General features: G+C 40.7%; 1 protein-coding gene across 1 annotated transcript in view; it reads right to left on the bottom strand.

The window, feature by feature from the left end:
- Window positions 1-17814, bottom strand: part of sh3bp5b (SH3-domain binding protein 5b (BTK-associated)) — a 33119-nt gene that overhangs the window by 3436 nt on the left and 11869 nt on the right. The window contains exons 4-8 of the mRNA XM_017714364.2: window positions 6860-7024; window positions 5468-5598; window positions 4781-4823; window positions 3310-3529; window positions 304-621 (exon numbers count right to left, since the gene is read on the bottom strand). Coding sequence (XP_017569853.1) covers window positions 304-621; window positions 3310-3529; window positions 4781-4823; window positions 5468-5598; window positions 6860-7024 — 877 coding nt within the window. The remainder of the gene's footprint in view (window positions 1-303; window positions 622-3309; window positions 3530-4780; window positions 4824-5467; window positions 5599-6859; window positions 7025-17814) is intronic.

The raw sequence follows: 17814 nt of genomic DNA, 5'->3' as shown, positions 1-17814 counted from the left end.
ACCGAGATTATAACAAAAAATATAGCGAATGTGTTCTTCCACATGCCCTGAAACCTCATGAAGTGAGAAGAGCTTCTTGTTTGCAGCTTCCTGCACCAGGACATGCCACACATCCAGTAATCGTTGTTCATTACTGTTTGAGTGTTGGTAGCCAACCAAAGGAACTTGATAAAAGTTGAATCCTATAGTCAACTTCCATCCAAACCATAGTGTTTCCTTGGTTCAGATACTCATGCTTTAGGACCAGATCGGGACGTTCTTACCACATACCAAAACCCAAGTGCTTTGCTGTGAACATCTCACCTCTCTCCAGGTCACATTCTGGTGAAGAAGCTCCGCTGCATTCACTGCGAGGCCCCAGGATGGGCGAAATCAGGCCAAAGTCAGACAGAGACACCGTGCTGGGCAACTCCAGGCTGCAGGGCCGAGATGAGGGGGGAGGGGAGGACGACGATGGAGAAGGGGAAGAGGAAGAGGAGGAGGAGGAGGAAGAGAAGGGGCAGGGCAGGTCCAGAGGGCTGCTGGTTCCAGAGCTCAGGCTGCAGGTGGACCGTGTCTCTGAGTCCTCCTCAGACATGGCACTGGTGCTGCAGTTCTCATCCTCAAACGACTCTGATGCCACTGCAGAGAGACACAGAGGCAAGATGACATGTTTCAGCCAGCTATCTGAACAGTCTCTGAATACAAGTTTCAATATGCTTCTGACAGAAGATTTCTTTCTTTAAAAACACTAAGCTATAAAATAAGCCATTTTTGAAGCACTTCACCTCAAATGAGCATCTAACCTGGTCATCTTATTAAATTAAACAATCATTTTGGGCTCACCTCTTATGCACATAATAAACATTCCATGTCTATGAAATTCTCAATTTGCACAGCACATTCAAAGGCTGTGCAAAAAGTCAGAGACCATCCTCTATTTCTTGAAAGCCCAGTCAATATGGCTATTAATAATATTTCTGAGAGGATCTGATATAAGATCATTTATGGGCATAAGGCAGAGGAGTTAACAAAAAAGATTAAATGACGGAGAAATGAGACTCTTAACACTATAAAACATCTAACACTATAAATAAGACAACAAAAAGAATGGAAGCTGTAATAAAGTCAGAGTGGACACACTGAAAACTGGAAAAACGTTATATTTAGTTGTTGAGGCTGTGCAGTTCCTCCATTTTGTTCCTGACACTAAAAGGTTGATAACTTTGACTGTTAAAATATTACACTCACTGACCACTTTATTAGTTCAATTGCTTGTTAACACTAATAGCTGATCAGCCAATAACATGGCTGCAGCTCAGTGCATTTAGGCATGTAGAGGTGGTCAAGACAACTTGCTGAAGTGCAGACCGAGCATCAGAATAGGGAAGAAAGGTGATTTCAGTGACTTTGAACGTGGCGTGGTTGTTGGTGCCAGACGGGCTGATCTGAGTATTTCAGAAACTGCTGGTCTACTGAGATTTTCACGCACAACCATCTCTAGAGTTTACAGAGAACGATCAGAAAAAGAGAAAATATCCAGTGAGCGGCAGTTGTGTGGACGAAAATGCCTTGTTGCTGTGAGAGGTCAGAGGAGAATGGGCAGACTGGTTCCAGATGATAGAAAGGCAACAGGAGCTCAAATAACCAACCAAAATCTCTGAGGAACGTTTCCAGCACCTTGTTGAAAGTACGCCATGAAGAATTAAGACAGTTCTGAAGGCAAAAGGGGGTCCAACCTTTTACTAGCATACTAAATTGGCCGGTGAGTGTATAATGACTATTAAACATTACTGTATATACAATATACTCTCATTGGGATAAGTGAACACTATTTATATAAAAATGTGCATATTCAAATATCAAAATTGCTAAAATGCCCATCCCTGGCAGAAATGTTTCTTCATCCGAGTTTACAGTTCTAACAAATATAACTGCAATTGTTGCCATGTTTGTGTCTGTCTATCCATCCAAACAAGGTCTTATTACAGTAAGGCCCACACTCTGGTTAATCCACAATACAAATAAAAGACAAGCCTCGTGACTGCACTCAGTGACACTGGGTTCATAAACATGGATGCCACAGGCTCTTATCTGTCTTTGGCCTGCTGACACCATAGCCTTTACCACTTCATCTGTACCCTACACTGCACAGCAGTAGAAATACCTCTATAATAAAAAGTCAAAGATTAAACAAAATACCTTGCAAAGCCAAATGTCAGACATCAGGAAAACGTGACAATGTTTAGTTGTTCCAGCAACAGCTGACAGCTGCCCACTGATATTCCAGTGGACACTATTACCATCAACATTATTACTGGCTAGATGAAAATGCTTTTACATCAGTCTGATGGACATTCCCATAAACATCTCAGTGTCCAGCCTAGGGTAACAGCACTGTATCTGCAACTCCGGTAGCCGAGACCCACGTATCCTTTTGGCAAAGATACTGCTGTGCACACATTCTGTGCTCCAGTGGCTTGTTTCTCTTGCCCTTGGCTAAATAACAGGACAGAAATGTGTGCTGTCCATCTTTCACCAGTTCATTTAGAGAAATTTGGCACTTTACTTACTTCACTATTGTAGGACACCAGAGAAATACAATAAGGCTGTCATAGCAAAGGTAATGAGCAATGAATATCGTACATCAAAACAATGCAGCTCCTTGCAGGAGCAACATCAGGTAACCGCTTTTCAACTCATCCAGCATCTTAGCTTAAATGTATTATGTGCCACTGACTCACCTAATACTCTAAACTCCTCACAAGCAGACTGAAGTGACAAACACTGAACTGTCCCCTACAAACCAACATGTGCCTCAAAAATGTCTGACACCACACACACACACACACACGTATATACATACATACATACATACATACACACACACACATATATACATATATATATATATATATATATATATATATATATATATACATATATATATATATATATATATACACATACATACATACTCACACACACACACACATATATACATACATACATACATACATACATACATACATACACACACACACACACACATATATACATATATATATATATATATATATATATATATATATATATATATACACTCACACACACACATATATATATATTAATAATAATATTAATAATATTATATTAATAATATATATATATATGTAATTTCATCACTAATTTGAATATTAATCATGAGTGATCCAACTTGAATAATTTCACTACGTGAACATTTCAGAGAAAGCAAACTGAAAAATTAAATTTCGTGATATTTCACGACAGTAATATGACATGATACGTCCACTGATTATGCGTACTCACTAGATATTCCATCAGACTCTATTTTGAAGCTGGTGAGGTCATCTCCAGTGACCCCGTCACCCTCGGCCCCCACCCCTCTCTCCCGCGGGCCGATGGCGGAGGTGCGCCGGCGCTCGTGGATCTCGTCTGAGATCATCTCAAGGTTTTTCAGAGCCGTTTTATACTCCCCTTTAGCTTGCGTCAGCTTAGCTTGCAGGTCATCCACATTCTTTTTCAGTTGCTATAAAGATGGAGATACAGAGAGAGTGCACACTGAAGACATGCGTGAAAATCACAAAAAACATGAAAGCCTTCTTTAAAACCAAAATCCTCTGGCTTCAGTTTTCTATACAAACCAAAGATTTTGCTAGAACTGTACACCCAAGCCAAGAACTATTTAAAAAGTGTAGGAGACATATGAAACTTGAATCAGAGTCCAGAAAAAGTGTTTATTTTTCTACATCTTCCACATTTGAACACACTAGCTGTGCTCTGTGTCAAACTCTTTTGACGAATAGGCCAATAGAAATGGTCAAGAAGACTTCCGTTGAAAGTTGGGGCTTTTCCTCTCCTGTACAGTTACCATGTTGGAGATTCTTTTTTTGGATGGCAGTAATTTTCTCTTATCAGAGACCTTGAGACTCTAAACACCTCAAGCATACAATATCTTAAGTTGGTGCTGGTAAGGCCTACATTTAAAGCACCAGGGAACCTGAACCATCCTTTCTTTCCAAATAGGTTATTCCTCTGTTATAGGCACAAAATATATACAAACAGATTCTACTCTATGACTAATATTCTTGTGTACAGGAAATGGCCAATTCATTTAGCCAAAACTCTTTCAATTTTCAATCAGCCTTTCAATTTAAACTGGGCATTACAAATCTCAAGGCTCATGTTTCCTCCACTCACATACTTTAACAAAAGCATGTGTTTCCCCACAATTTCTGTGTTCAAATCAGAGAAACTTTGAGAGTGAAAGCTAAAAAGGACACAAAAGAAGTTAGTCTCTCTGCCCTTTGTCTCTTAGTTTGTTCATTCAATTGTTCATCCAGCCAGTCTGGCCAGCATTCTGTATGATTGTGTTTCAATCTGGCCGTCCAACCGGCCATGCCAGCATTCCCTGGACGCACATCCAGTGGTAAATGTGAGTAAGAACCTTATTTTCTTTAAGACTCTGAATGTACTTAGTGAGCTGTGGACACCGGGATAACATAACTTGCATATGGTGAGCCTATTTCACTCATTTCTGCTCACTCACACTGTTTATTTCTGCCTCAGTGGTGTAGCAGACTGGAAGTTTTAGACTATGAGGTGTCAAAAATGTGCTCATTAGAATATTAAACCACACCTAGAGAACTCAACTCCAACTTCACTGAATTTCTCAATGTTAATATCACAAAAATACTTTTAAATCACTGTAAATGGTTAGCCAAAACAACAACAACAACAACAACAACAACAACAACAACAACAACAAAAAACAGCTTACCTCAAGCTGTAAGTAATATTTTGCCTTCAATTCAAAATAGGGCCTAGACAGACAGAGAGAGAGACAGAGACAGAGAGAGAGACAGAGAGAGAGACAGAGAGAGAGAGAGAGAGAGAGAGAGAGAGAGAGAGAGAGAGAGAATGAAAATACAGTATCTATGAACAGAACTGTACATATTGCCATGGCAACTGCTGTTCCATGCCAGCTTTGGTGTATGTAGGGTGGAGGGTTTACCCTCCTTTCCCCTGCCTGCGGCGCAGAGCTGCACAAAGCACAAGAGATCTGCACATGCACCCCATTCACACTCAGACTATGAAGAATGTTCTGGGTGAGGAGACGTTACACTCCTCATTGTGTGCTTGCCTGTTGCTTGTGTGAGCCCAGAAAACAGACTTCAAGCGGAAAACAGAGGACTGCAAGCGAAAGACCAGCAGAAGCCATGTACACGAGTGGTTGGTATACAGTCAGATGTTGCCCTAAAGCACAGTCCTCTTCACTCAGTGGGAGGAAGCTCACTGTGCCAGAGGCAGACATGCGTGGGAGTTCAATCAACTACTCAGCTCCAGTGTGTGTAACCAATTGTGTGGTATCAGATGAAGGCACTGTCAGCATCAAAGGCGTACCGTGTTGGCTAAGTGCTATAAGAATATAAATATTTAAGCACGGTGTGTGTTTTGGAACACTCACTTGGACTTGCTGATGGTGCGTTTGAGCTTCTTCTCCAGCTGTTTCATGCGGCTCATGGCTGCGTTGTACCTGGCTGCCGTCTCCTTATGCAGCATCTCGCTACGGGTCTTTGTCTGCTCTGCCTCCATCACCTTCAAATGCAGCAGATTTACAGCAGTGAATTCAAATGCCACTTTATTTGAAATTAAAAAGCTTATGGTGGTGTCCATCTTTGACCTTACATCCATTCAAATAGATTTTATTTTATGAAACAGTTTGATGCATTGTGAAATCTCAAACTTCACCTTGATTTGATGTTGGTACAATTATGATACAGTTCAGAATTGCTCAAAATACGCTGAATGCACAAATGGGACCGGGGAATCTGTTTATATAAATAATAGTGGGATCAGAAAATCCTTGCTTTTTATATGCATGCAAAGCACATAATGGACCTGGCTTGTGACTCACTCAGTTTAGCAGGCTGAATATCCTCCACTAGAAGCACTATTAGCACGACAATAACTTTTGCTGCCTCCAAGGCTAATATAGATTTGAGATTTTTCATTAATTTTTTATTTTTTATTTAGTTTCTCGTGTTTGTTTTTGATTTCAGTTTAGTTTCACTTAGTTTTAGGGGTGCATTGAAAATTTTAGTTTTTTTTTTTTTTTGAAAAGTAATAGTTGTAGCTTCAATTTCTGTTTTTAGTATCATATGGAATGCTATGTGGGTATTTAACAACAACAGAATTTGGCACAGCAGTAGACTGAGCTCAGCTTCAGCATTCTTTAAAAACCAGCAAACATGGAAACACACTTCTAAACTCTCATTCGCACAACGAAAATATAAAACAAAGTATTTTCCCCCTCTTTCTTCGTTTTAGCTCTGCAGTAGGTATTCCAGTTTTTGATTTAGTTTAAGTTGTAAAAAAATAGATTTTTATTTTTATTACAGTTAATGAGCATGTTGTTTCACTGCTAGTTCTCATTAAAAACTATAAAATATAAATATGATATAAAATAAACTGCACACATTCAGTTGTTCCCTGAATAGGGTATGTAGTTAACCCATCCTGAATAGGGTATTCAGTAAATCAGGCCAAGTGCCAGTATTTGAACAGTGCAATCAATATGGGTATTCATTATGTTATCAACACAGGAAGACAAAGAAAATACACAAATACACAATTCATCAGAATATCAGTTCTATGGCTGTAAAATGTGGCAAGACAGTACTGTAAAACATGCCATAACTGCTCATATTTACCAACAAGTATGTACTTAATTACACTTTGCTACTTCAGTAAAAAAGCCCTCTTAATGTGAGCTGGTTACCCAAGGCATGTTGTTAAAGGATGTGACTGAGAAGTGAAAGGTAGTGTGAACTCTGGAGGCAAGCTCTACATCCCTCACCCTCTGGGTCGCGTGGTTGAGCATCTCCTGCCAGGCCGAATCAAACTGCCGCTTGTCGTCCTCCAGCAGCCTCTGCTCAGCCAGGGCTATGGTCTCCTTGGCAGCTCGCAGCACCTCAGTGGCCCTCTGGAAGTCCTGCGTGGCCCTCTGAGCTTCTAGCTGAGCCTGGAGTCCAAACAGAGAGCACTTCCTTCAGCCAGGCACCATCAGCAACAGTAGATGCCAGCATATGCAGCCAGACTCCCACTCAGTCACATATGAATCAGACTCTGCCAGGCAGGAGGTGTGGGGAAGCCCTGCTGTGGGACCAGCTGCCCAATTCCGCTCATCCCACATTTCTGCTAGCTTTACTCCATTTACTCTTCACCAAAACACAACGACTGGATGACACTGCCTTTATAATAGACCTATATGTACCTGTACCGATCCATGCATCCGTACAACATTTCAACAGGGTTCTAGCACCACAAGCATTCCAGTACAACAGTGTAAAACAGTGTTAACACCACTTTAGCAAGCCTTTCTGACTGGGTAGCATTTAATACTAATGGCCCACTCTGAATAAATGGTTAAACAGGAGAAAAAGGCTGCACCTACAGAACTGTGGACTTTGAGAACTGACGTGGACTGCAAAGCCCTTCCTGTGCAGGCATATTAAAGCCTTACTAGCATAATCTCTTCCTATGTTTATGCTTTTCCTGCCCTAATCTGCCCGTCACTGCTACAGACAGCAAATGTCTGCAGAAAACTCTTCTAGGCTAAGCCAACTCATTCTTTGGGTACTAGGCAAGTCTTTGAGATTTGCATAAACTCACCAAAGGCAGTGTAGAGATTTTTCTCCTTTGGAATATTCTACTCGAGCATGAAGTTCTATCATACTGCCATCATATCTTTTATATATTACACTGAGCCTCTTTCTGTATGCTTATCCTTCTTTTTGAATAAGTTATATACAGAGAAGACTTAGTTCATCTGCTGCTTTTGAAGTTTTATATGAGGACAGAAACAATACAAAGACAAAGTGCTTGAAGAACTGCAGGCTTTTTATTCTTTAGTATTAGGATGATTGAAAAATGATTAATTGCAGGAGTTATTTTGGGATGTTTGGATTATGAGATGATGAAGATTATCACTTAACAACAACTGTTAACATATCACAGTTAACCATATTGGCAATTATATAGTTTGGTCCACATCTTTGGTTACAGAGATGATTCGGCCAAAAATCAAAGCCACAAAAATCAAAGCCATAAAAAAAACAAAGTTTGCTTCTTTAGTTCTGCATTAAAGCTGTTATAGAAGTTTAGAATCTGTTAGCATTTTACAAACTGCCTGCCTAAATCATCAATTTTTAATCAATATTTAAGTGACCTTAAATAGACTTGCTTAAGTGGTTTCTGGCACTGTATGACAAAATATTATATACAGAAGTTGTGTTGTATAACTAAAACAGTATTATGAGCCATCTTGAAGCATATCTTGTCTATTTTTTATAGATAACAGTGTTACTTATCTATAAAATTTTAGCAAACATTTAAGCAAGTCTATCCGAAATGATCTCCTGGGCCAACAACACAGCATCACTGGCCAGCGCCTCTAATTCCTCTGCAAACTGAAAAGAGCCAGAGCCCCAGCCCCTATCATGTGCACCTTCTACAGAGCATCAAGAGCATCCTGACCAGCTGCGTAACCATGTGGTATGGCGCCCGCACCATGTCCTGCCGCAAGACACCAGCGCATCGTGAGAGCTGCTGAGAAGATCGTTGGCACCTCCCTCCCCTCTCTCCAAGAGATACAGCTCCTATCTCACCCGGAAAGCCCTCTGCATGGCAGGTGATCGGACTCACTCACTACACAGCTTTTTCAGCCTGCTGCCATCAGGGAGAAGACTGCAGAGTCTCCAGGTCAGGACCAGCAGACTGGGGGACAGCTTCATCCACTAGGCTGTCAGGATGCTCAACTCTATCTCTAACTTTGTCCCCCCTCCCCTTTCTGCAGCTTTAACATCATACAAAGGAGGTAATGTTTTGAGTAATGAACTGGATGGTCATCACATGCAGCACTGATACGGACACTGATGTGGAGAAGCTTTTAATGTCAATAAAAACAGCAGGCTGGTCCATTTCTTCCTGAAACGGTGAGCTAGCGACTCTGTGGTCAAATTGTTTTGTTCCTCATCCAAGACCACTTCTGCAACAGAACTTCCCCAGAACCTTAACACAAAACCTACCTATCCACATCTACATGTTCCCATCAAATGAGACAGAATCTCTACAGTCGTAACAGATGAAAGACTTGCACGTAACTTGGAAGTGATCATTCTCCAAATCACAGAACATAATATATATTTCATAGTTTTATAATGAACTGAATTTTATATTTTACAACTCTTGACTGTGAAAAGCTCTAAGGGAAGAAAAGAAGGAGTTCAATTCTGGCTTTATTTGCAGAGGGATACAGTGAGCATCAGGTTGCATCCATCCTTAAAAATTTCAAAGACTGTGGTTCACAAGAACAAGGTCAAGCAGAAGACACCTGGGACAATAAAGCTTTAGATTGGCAGAGTGTGAAAACGACTCTCGACTGACCAGGATGACCACTAACTCAGGATGACATCAAGTGACCTTCAAAAAAAAAAAAAAAAAAAGGGCAAACAGCAGCTGGGATGAAGTGCACGGTGAGAACAGTTCAAAACAGTCTCAGGGGCAGGGCTGAAGTCATGCAAAGCTAGAAAAACGCCTTCATCAACGAGAAGCAAAGAAGAGCCAGGCTGAGGAATGTAAAAAACCACAAGGACTAGACTGTGGAAGACTGGAGCAAGTTCGTCATCTCTGAAGAGTCCAGTTTCCAGCTTTGCCCAACACACAGTCGTCTAATGATTAGACAGAGACCTGAAAAGGCCTACAAGCCACAGTGCCTAGCACCCACAGTGAAATTTGGTGGAGGATCGGTATTTTGTAATCGGAATTACAAAACAGCATTAAAAATGTGTTATGAAATAATAAGAGCAATAAAATATAAATTAAATCAACATTTATCTATTACTGTACTATATTAAACCTTGGCAAGGGTTACATCCAAATCTGTAGTACATGATAGGGCTAGTATTTCCCTGGCATCAGTCTTAAGTCTTATAAACAGATAAACAGACAAATACTAAACTTCTGTTTTTACATTAGCTAATGTTATTAAGCTAGTTAATTACATTGTATTTCACATAGATGTAATTACTGTACATCTACACTAACCAGCCACTTTATTAGATACACCTTGCTAGTAAAAGGTTGGACCCGCTTTTGCCTTCAGAACTGCCTTAATTCTTCGCGACGTACTTTCATCAAGGTGTTGGAAACGTTCCTCAGTGATTTTGGTTGGTTATTTGAGTTACTGTTGCCTTTCTATCGTCTCAAACCAGTCTGCCCATTCTCCTCTGACCTCTCACATCAACAAGGCATTTTCATCCACACAACTGCCGCTCACTGGATATTTCCTCTTTTTCTGACCGTTCTCTGTGAACCCTAGAGATGGTTGTGTGTGAAAATCCCAGTAGATCAGCAGTTTCTGAAGTACTCAGATCAGCCCGTCTGGCACCAACAACCACGCCATGTTCAAAGTCACTTAAATCCCCTTTCTTCCCCCATTCTGATGCTCGGTCTGCACTTCAGCAAGTTGTCTTGACCACCTCTACATGCCTAAATGCACTGAGGTGCAGCCACGTGATTGGCTGATTAGCTATTTGTGTTAACAAGCAATTGAACAACTGAACTGAACTGTACTTAATAAAGTGGCCAGTGAGTATATATGAACAAATGTCAAATAAGCTTGAGCTTCTTGTTTATCAGCACTTTTCTGTGACGCTTACTGTTGCGCTCAGTGCTATCCTCTGTGTGGCACAGCGCTTCTCCTTCGGTGTGTACAGTAGCCTTTGGACAGCTTTCAATGCTTCCTTCTGTGGCCTAAACAGATTGTGCCCTCTGATATATATATATATATATATATATATATATGTGTGTATATATATATATATATATATATATATATATATAAATATATATAAAATGTTAGAAAGAAGCTAACTCGTCTACTTTATTTGCTTTTGTTGAATCTATTATGAACAAATACACCAGATGGAAGTTCAGCTGAGACTTGAAATTACCACAGCCTTAGGAATCCTTAATGAGTGCAATATGAAAGTATCCCAAATGAGATGCTTTTCCATCTCTCTTCTCCATCAGTCCTTTAAAGCTAATCTCTGTAGGATATTTCAATACATCTATTGCTGTTGCTCTCACTCTCGCCTCTCTGATCTGCTTTTGCTATATTTAGTTCATACAAAGTAGATGTGTTGACAGCACATTGGCGCTGGCAGCTGACAGTGTGCTACACTTCAAAGATGATGAGACAAGAACATGCTTTCTGAGATGCAAGTATGGAAGGTGAAGAGGTAGAAAACAGTTGAAGATGTGATAACTTGGCAGAAAACTATACATTCATTTCAGTTATCAATTAGTGATAGCTAATCAAGGCAAGCACTGAATAATTTTCAGCACACCAGGGCACTGACCATAGAAAGTAACATATAAAGATTATATATTCTAGCTCTGATGCTTCTGTAGCAGTTGCAGTCTGACCACGTACCGGCTTTCTATGCCTTCATTTCAGTCCAACATGAATACGTAAATTAAAAAGAGGCATGGTCAAAGCTCACGGTGCTCATGAATACAAAAACGCAGTGCTCATCAAATGCCTTAAAGGTTTTTTTTTTATTTTACTTGTGAAGAATATTCAAAGGACATCAACTACTCATTTTTACACAGAAGAGATAAAAAAAAAACTAGTAAGACTGAGCAGCATGTCCTGATAAACTGCCACATTCAAAGCTGTTTAAAGCAGGATGGTCAGACTAAAATCTGAATAATTTGAAAGCAGAAACTGTTTTTGTTGAGTGTTATTATCCACCACTGCAGCGACTTTTAATACACAATGTGGCCACATGTATGAGGTTGGTTGGTATAGTGTAGTGGGTAACACTTCTGCCTTCTACACTGTAGATTGGGGGTTCAGTCCCCCACCAGGGCAAGCACCCTAGACTATACCAATAAGAGTCCTTGGGCAAGACTCCTAACATCATCTTGGCCATAAATGTAAATATGAGGTCACCCGTCCTAATTATTGAGTTCAAGTGTTTTAGCCACACCTTTACCACCAGCAAAATCAACTCAGCCATGAAACAGTAGTTCATGCAAACCCACAGAGCAAGGCCGACAAGTACTGAAGTGCGCTATCCTCTGTTGTGCCACTCACCGCAGAGCTCCAAACTGCCTATGGGAGTAAGATCCCTACACACAATGCTAGGCGCAAGCTGGAGTGGTGGAAAACATTCTGCCACTGGACTTTAGAGCACTGAAAATGCGTTCTCTGTAGTGCTGAATCATGCTTCATTATCTGGCAGTCTGATGGATGAATCTGGTATAAGTTCGGTGGAGGAGAGATAATGGGTCTGGGTTTTTCAGTGTTTGGGCTTGGCCTCTTAGCTCCAGTCAGGGGTAATGTTAATGCTACAGAAAACAAAGCCATTTTAGACAATTGTATGCTTCCAACATTAGTTTGGAGAAGGCCCTTCCAGACTGTGTCTCTGTGCACAAAGTGAGGTTCATAAAGATGTGGTCTGGCATGTTTGCACAGACCCCAGACTTCAACCCCACTGAACACTTTTGGGATTAACCAGAACGTCGACTATGAGCCAGGCCTTCTTGTCCAACATCAGTGCTGGACGTCAGGTGTCCACATACTTTTGGCCATACAGTCCATGTTCCAAGCCAAGAGTTACAGAGCCCCCAGAAAGTACTCAAACGCTTTAAGTGAACCTCTAGTTTGGCTACTGGCTAGGCTTCAGGTTCAGAATTACTTGTTTAACAAATGTTAAGCTTTTGGCACTGCCTAATATTTGTTATGGCATCTTTTGTTATGGCATCTGGCTTTTTTACCACAGCTAGGTATTTAAACTTCCAATATATGAAAAACAACCAAGGGAAAAGTTTGAATGTACTCTCTGCTCTGATAGCTTGAGTATAAGGCAAGGTACTCAAAAAAAAATGACAGAACTTAATTGTCTACTTTTGGCCCAATTCCAGAGTTGAAAATAAGCCCTTCTCATGACTTACAATAATGTATCATTAACTTTACTGGGCCCAGAGTACCTGAAAGCCAGCTGACACAGTGCCCGATGGACCTTTTTGTTTGTTAGTTGATTCAGGCTGATTCAGTACATTCCTCTCTTTAAAATGGTTAGCACTCAAGTAAGTCAGTACTGACAGAGTACTGACTCTGAATTTGATGAAATATAGACAAAACAAGGGTGTTGGGACATTTGGCTTGCAATGCTCCCCACAATGACATATATTTTGGGACGTCTAGAACACAATGTGACCCATTTAAAGTGGTTTACATTTGTCTATTGGCCTACATCTTCTCTGCATGCTCCTCAGCTGTCTCCCATGTGAGGTCATTTGTAATGTCTGTTTCATCTCAAAGCTCATCTCTCAGAGGACTCCTGCCTCTCGCACCCCAGAGCTCAGTATACATTCACAAGCAGCACCGAGTTCACTAAATGCACATGCATAGTGAAGCTCAATTCTGCAAAGGTGAGTAGCTGTAAAAATAAATAAATAAATAAATAAATTAGCTGTCAAAGTGTTTTGATCAAGAAGCGGCTTGGAAAATGGATGGATGGATGTTTTGATCGAGTGCTTTGTCAAAGGTTATTTGGAATATTCTGACCACTCCTTGCTAGTAAAATCCAGGTTAGCTTACAACCGGCTAAAATCCAAAGACAGACTAATGTAACAGTCTAATGAAAAGATTTTAATTTTTTATACAAAAATAGATCAATAGATTTCTGTGCCGATAAGATGCCAATGACAATAACCTTGTGGATACCAAAAATGCTAATGAATAAATTGTGATTAATGACATAGAAATGCAGTAATCATAAAACAGGTTAAAGATAGATCATTCATTTCTCCTACATAGCCATGACACAGCTAATAAGACTGTGAACATGAGCATGGCGCCATTTGACAAGCACTAAATACAATTATATTACAGTGCTGTTGGTGGGAGTGTAGCCTTCAACCCCCAAGTAGTGCTTCCTTGAGCAAGGCTTGAACCATGTTCTCCCACATGGACAACAATGAACTTAACCATTCAGCTAAATTAACAGTTACAAAATATCCTTGCTCAAAAACTGCTGAACTACTAGACTGTGAAAATGCATCAAACATGCATAAAATGCATAAACTACATAATAAAATGGAGTAAAAAGCAACAGTGGCCACTGTTACAACAAATCTGCATCATCATAAAGAATTAAAGTCTGTATTTGTACCACATCGTTAGAGGCACACTATTTTAATAATATCTAGCACTTCTCATTTCATAATCATAATATCTAACAGCCTTACTGAACATTGCATTTTATCTCCATAGCATGCACAGCACTACTTCCAAGCATGGGTGTAGCAATGTTATTCACTATGCTATCCATCCGAGTGAGTTTGAAAAAATGCAAATGCTCAGCAAGTGCATGAGCTAAAAAAAATAATTAATTAAAAGGAAATGAAATAAAATTGAATTATCGGTTGAAATAGCACAATACACACGTTCCACCACCACATCAGTGTCATTGCCATGCTGAGAATGATCCAATCACCCAAATAGTACGTGTTCTGTGGTGGTCCTGATCATTGAAGAAGGGGGCTTACAAAGTATGCAGAGAAACAGATGAACTACAGTCTGCAATTGAAGAACTACAAAGTGCACCTATATGATTAATAGAACTGGTGAAATGGACACCGAGTGTAGAAACAGTGGCAGGTCAGTGTGCATCACAAACTTCCACTGTACATTAACTAAAATTCAGCTGTCAGTGTACAAGCATGCAGAGCAGTGGTGGGGAAGAAGTTGAAAAACCCACGTTTGCTACCCAGAGATTAGCCAATTAAAGCACTGTGCCCTTTTCAGCCGGCATTAAGGTTTGAAACCCAGCTGTGTCATTCACCATGCACTCACATCAGGAGGGAAGAACAGCATAGCCTTTCTTTCATGCATGTCACTATGGATCATACTAGCCAGTCAGGCTTCAACAAAAGTTGTGTGGTAGAGCGGTTAGTGTCCTCTGGTCCTGTTGAGGTGCTGGGTCATGTGGCATTTTCTATGAAAATGTGTTATAATTTCATATCAACTGTGAGCCTTCACACCCCCGATTTGCTAATAGGGAGAACTGCACCAGAATTAGGGAGTCGCCTATGAGGGAAAATGAGAAATTATGTAAGTGCATCTAAGTTGTAAATTGAGATTCTCTATGGAAAATCCCTTTTAATGCAGAACCTGGCTAAATCAACCCCCAAAAGTCCAACAGCTGAGCAGAAAGAGAGGGAAATGTACAATGTCCTAAGCAGATTGCATAAAATCTGGCGTCATGCTTTGGTTGAAACCCCACTGGGTGAGTGTTAAACATGATGAGTTTGCCTGGCCGCATCAGCAGCAGTTACAGTTACATAACTGAGTTCAGCAGAGCAACACACACAAAAAAAGGACACAAACAACAGCCTGATTCTTCACCTTGAGACTTGAGAAAAGCTGAGGTTTTCAGCAAACTACTGTGACCTTGCCCTTGCCCTTGCCCTTCCCCTTCACTCTACTCTGGTCAACAGAGCCAGACAAAACTCACTCAATGAAGAGATAGAAAGAAAAAACTAAATCAGTCAGAGGGAAAAAAGGGAAGGCCAGAGAAGACGGAGAGGGGGAGATGGGAAAAAAAAGCAGGCAAGCTCAAAATGGCTGTAGGCGCTCAGAGCAGTAGATGCTCAATCCTTTCTTCTAAGTTGAATCATACTGGAAAGAAGGTTTTTTTTTTTTTTTTAAATATGCCGTCTTAAAAAAAAAAAGATCTTCATGCAAGTAGATCAGCCTAATCTACCCAGAAACATTTTCTGAGAAATGAATAGCTTGTACTCAATGACCATTTTGACTGGAAATTAAGTGAAGGGTGATACTGTATACCGTTTGCAAGTAAAACTAGGTATGGCGACCTTAGCCTGTCCCCCAGCAGAGCCCATTACACTCACGGAATTGGCAGAATGCAGCCTGTCAGTCTGACTGCGGATTAGTGATTAACATCCATAACCACGAGTGGAAAAGGGCCTCTGCCACAACTCATCACATCATACCCCAACCCCCCCCCCCCCCACCACCACCACTCCTGCCTTTACCTGACCCCACTCAGCATGCCTGCAGAGTCTGCAGAACTTCTACTTATTATAACTACACGCTGTCACAAAGTCAAGGGGGGCTTCACACTGCACTGATACTGCAGTCATCAAATATCTTTGCTGCCTGATTCACTTTCTACATTTTTGCATACTCTCCATACTGTACATTTTCACCGCATTTCCTCTACCATAGAAATGAGTGGGTGGGCCAGTAACCTTAATCACCCACCCACTAAGTCCATTAACGGGCCTTCTTCTTTTTCTACAGCAAACAGAAATCTATATCACAAATGCAACACAGAGACAGTGATGGCTGTCCACTGTGTTTTGACTCTTTCACGTGGTCTTCTTCCATTTCTGGTCTTCTACCGCCAGATGAGTTGCCCAATGCACCACTATATTGCTGCTAATGCTCCTATGTTAACGCAGCCTTTCAGCGGTTTGAATGAGTCTTTTTTTGCCATTTCCTAGCGGTTTCTAGACAGAAACACTACAAGAATACAACACTTATGCTATATTATGAAGACTAGGCCAACAACGGCACAGCAGCTATATTTCCTCGTAGTCTCCCTCGCAAGATCCAATAGTTTAGCCCAGTGGCTCCCAAACTGCCTCCCAAAGAGTTTACTTTATCCTAGCGCCCAACACATAGTAGACCAACCATCTTCGGTCCCTGAGGACCACTCTGGTTTCAGAACCACAGGCCAGTCTTAGAGCCCTTTAACTCTTTTCCAGATAGATTGTTTTAAATCATAAAATTATGGAAAGTTACTAAAAGTACTGCAAGCTTCACCATAATTATCAACAGGGCAGGTTAGAGAACTGCTGTGAGAGTGGATGAGAGATCCCTCGATTCCATGAGGATATTTAATTAATCTAAAAATCCCACTGCAAATCCTTTCATCTGAAAGTGCAATATCTTAATTAAAAGTGATAAAACAGGCTCACCAGCCTTCACTGGCCCCCTCTGTGGAAAGATTCACAGACAACCAAGAGGATGAAAGCAATCCCAGACTTTCAGGAGTATCATCTCAGGAGAACTGAGGAGAACAAAGCACATCCTATCACTGTGATTATGTTCTTTAATTCTCACAGCTCTGGCCATCTATTCTGAGCAAGAAGCACTAGAACATTATCTACCTGCTACAGACTGCCAGCAAAACCAAAATGAGAAGAAGAATGATGAGAGTTCTTTAAACTTTCTTCAGCTGGGCCCGACTGGTCTCATCAGAACACTAAGCATTAGAGATACATAATGATATTGGAATGGTATCAGCAGATCTAGTCCCAATTGCGACACAATGTAAATGTTAATGTTTCAGCATCAGCATCAACAGGTAAGTACATGAAATATCGGACATGTATCTGAATTTGTTTCACTGCTTCCCGACACATTTACACATGCTTCCTCACAGTGCTGCTTGTATGCTGCACAAAATAACACATTCCGACTGTGGGTCTATATATGATCAGTATCTCTATGTTAAAATGTTCACAACATCTTCACATCCTTGCCTTTCAATTATGCATCAAAGCAAGCTTTGGGGCTGTCAATGGTTTGCTTTGTCCCTAAACTTCATGATGCTCTCTCAAACACTTCTTTTCAATATAGCATTGCAGCAAAGTTTAAACTGAAAAAAAAATCCAGTCCCGAGGCAGAAGTACAAGTGATCTGTTTTTGTC

Source organism: Pygocentrus nattereri, chromosome 3 (genome assembly GCF_015220715.1).
Source record: "Pygocentrus nattereri isolate fPygNat1 chromosome 3, fPygNat1.pri, whole genome shotgun sequence".
Taxonomy (NCBI): domain Eukaryota; kingdom Metazoa; phylum Chordata; class Actinopteri; order Characiformes; family Serrasalmidae; genus Pygocentrus; species Pygocentrus nattereri.
This window is presented reverse-complemented; position numbering and strand designations above follow the sequence as displayed.